The 1810-nt window shown below is 34.9% G+C and overlaps 1 protein-coding gene across 1 annotated transcript; it reads left to right on the top strand.

The window, feature by feature from the left end:
• Positions 1–666: 666 nt before the first annotated feature.
• LOC139889103 (uncharacterized) lies at positions 667–1269 on the top strand. The gene has a single exon (XM_071872073.1). It carries the CDS (start codon positions 667–669, stop codon positions 1267–1269), a length of 603 nt encoding a protein of 200 aa, XP_071728174.1.
• Positions 1270–1810: the final 541 nt, after the last annotated feature.

The raw sequence follows: 1810 nt of genomic DNA, 5'->3' as shown, positions 1-1810 counted from the left end.
AAGAAATTCTTGTGACAGAACCCATATCGAAGACATTTAAGTAATCAGTGCACATGTCCGATTATGCACGCAGAGACAAATCCAAGTTTTGTGACTTTTACGATGATACACAAAACGAACATATGCAAGGCCCGGTAGAAAAGGTGGTCGCCTGTTTGAAGCAAGGAGAGTTACAATACTTGAAAGTCCCGGAAAGATTCCGTCCCTTGAGATAACAAAGATGAAAATAGACCCAAATAACAAAGATGAAAATAGACCCAAAGGCCCGGACAAGATGATTCATGCACTAACAAGGGAAAACAAAAGAAGTTTTGAGCATGAAAAGTTAAATTAAATATCAATATAAAAAGAAAAGGTAAGAAGTTTCTAATCTTAATTACTCCGTAGTATATATGGGTGATTTTAATTTAACCATCTTTAGCATTTTTAGTTTGATTTTATTTATTTAATAGGTTAGATCAATAAAAATATGTTGAAATTGTTAAAAGAAAAAAAAAATGTATTAATAATCCGTTAATCTTTAATTTGGCTGGCTAGTCAGAAAAACAATGAAAGACCAGCTCGGAAAGTACTATTTTGTCTTTTCCCAGAATTGTTCACTTCCTATTTCTTCACTTGGCATTCTTCTTATTTCTTCTCCAAAAATATCAAAAATAAAAATAAAAAATGGTAAACAACGGATCATACACTCAACAAGTCAACCACAATTCAACAACAATCAATAATACCACCACCAGTTCAAAAACCTTCACCTTCTTCCCAATGATCTGCCGTTTGTCACTAAGCGACGTCGTCTCAAAACCTATCAAACTAACCGATCTCTCATCATCATCATCATCTTCACCAGATCCTTCATCGCCAAAAATCAGCTGCATTGGTCAAATCAAACGACGATCCACCACCGCCACCACAAACTACCACCACACCTCCACTAGACTCGCCGGTAAATCCGCTAATTACACGAAGCTTCGTAAACTATTCTCCGGTAAAAACCTAATTTCTCCACTGATTGAAACCTCTACAATCAGAAATCACAATCGAAATCGTAGTTGCAGTCGAATCTGCAATGGTGATGTTACGAAACTGATTGATACGAAGAAGGAAATTAATATTGTGATTAGTATTGAAGATCTAGATCCGCCATTACCTGTGGTTAAAATAATTAACCGTGCAGATGATAGATTCAACGTGAATTTAGGTCAGCGACGTGGAATTGAATTAAAAACTCTGCAAATTCAGCCGTTTCAGTTATCTACAGCTCACTCATAATACGATTATTTACGGTTTTTTTTTTTTTTTTTATATATATGTGATCGATTGTTTATTAAATTTTGAGATTATGAATGTGATGAATTTACTGCAAAATTACTATAGTGAAATGAGTAACAGTTAAATTTAATGAATGAATTAGAACACTCCCTATAGTTCATTATCCGCTAATTACCCGTTCATTACCCGTCATTACCCGTAACTAACCATAGGCACGAGCTAGTTACCCGCTTTAGTTACCCGCATCCACCATCAATTTAACAGAAGTTTTAAGTTTAGTTATAGGAATTGTGGGTCCAGTGACTTTTTATTGTTAGATTTGATGTTTTATTGCTTGTACGTTGTATATTAAGAGGAGTATTGTTTTAGCCATTATAGAGAGTGTTTAATTATGAGTTAGTTATAGGATATTGGTGTTGATGTAGCGCTGATGTGGAAGGTTAAGAGGATGAATAGTTTAGTTACGATAGGGAGTGACCTTAGTAAGATTTGAGGATCAAAGTGGCTACTGTTGTATCCACGTGTTAATGTTCTCGGAAAT

Source organism: Rutidosis leptorrhynchoides, chromosome 2 (genome assembly GCF_046630445.1).
Source record: "Rutidosis leptorrhynchoides isolate AG116_Rl617_1_P2 chromosome 2, CSIRO_AGI_Rlap_v1, whole genome shotgun sequence".
NCBI classification, from domain to species: Eukaryota; Viridiplantae; Streptophyta; class Magnoliopsida; order Asterales; family Asteraceae; genus Rutidosis; species Rutidosis leptorrhynchoides.
The sequence above is the reverse complement of the archived record's forward strand: the minus strand, read 5'-3'. Positions and strand labels throughout refer to the sequence as shown.

Coding starts and splice junctions, on each gene's coding strand:
- LOC139889103 (XM_071872073.1), top strand. CDS start 667: ATGGTAAACAACGGATCATACACTCAACAAGTCAACCACAATTCAACA.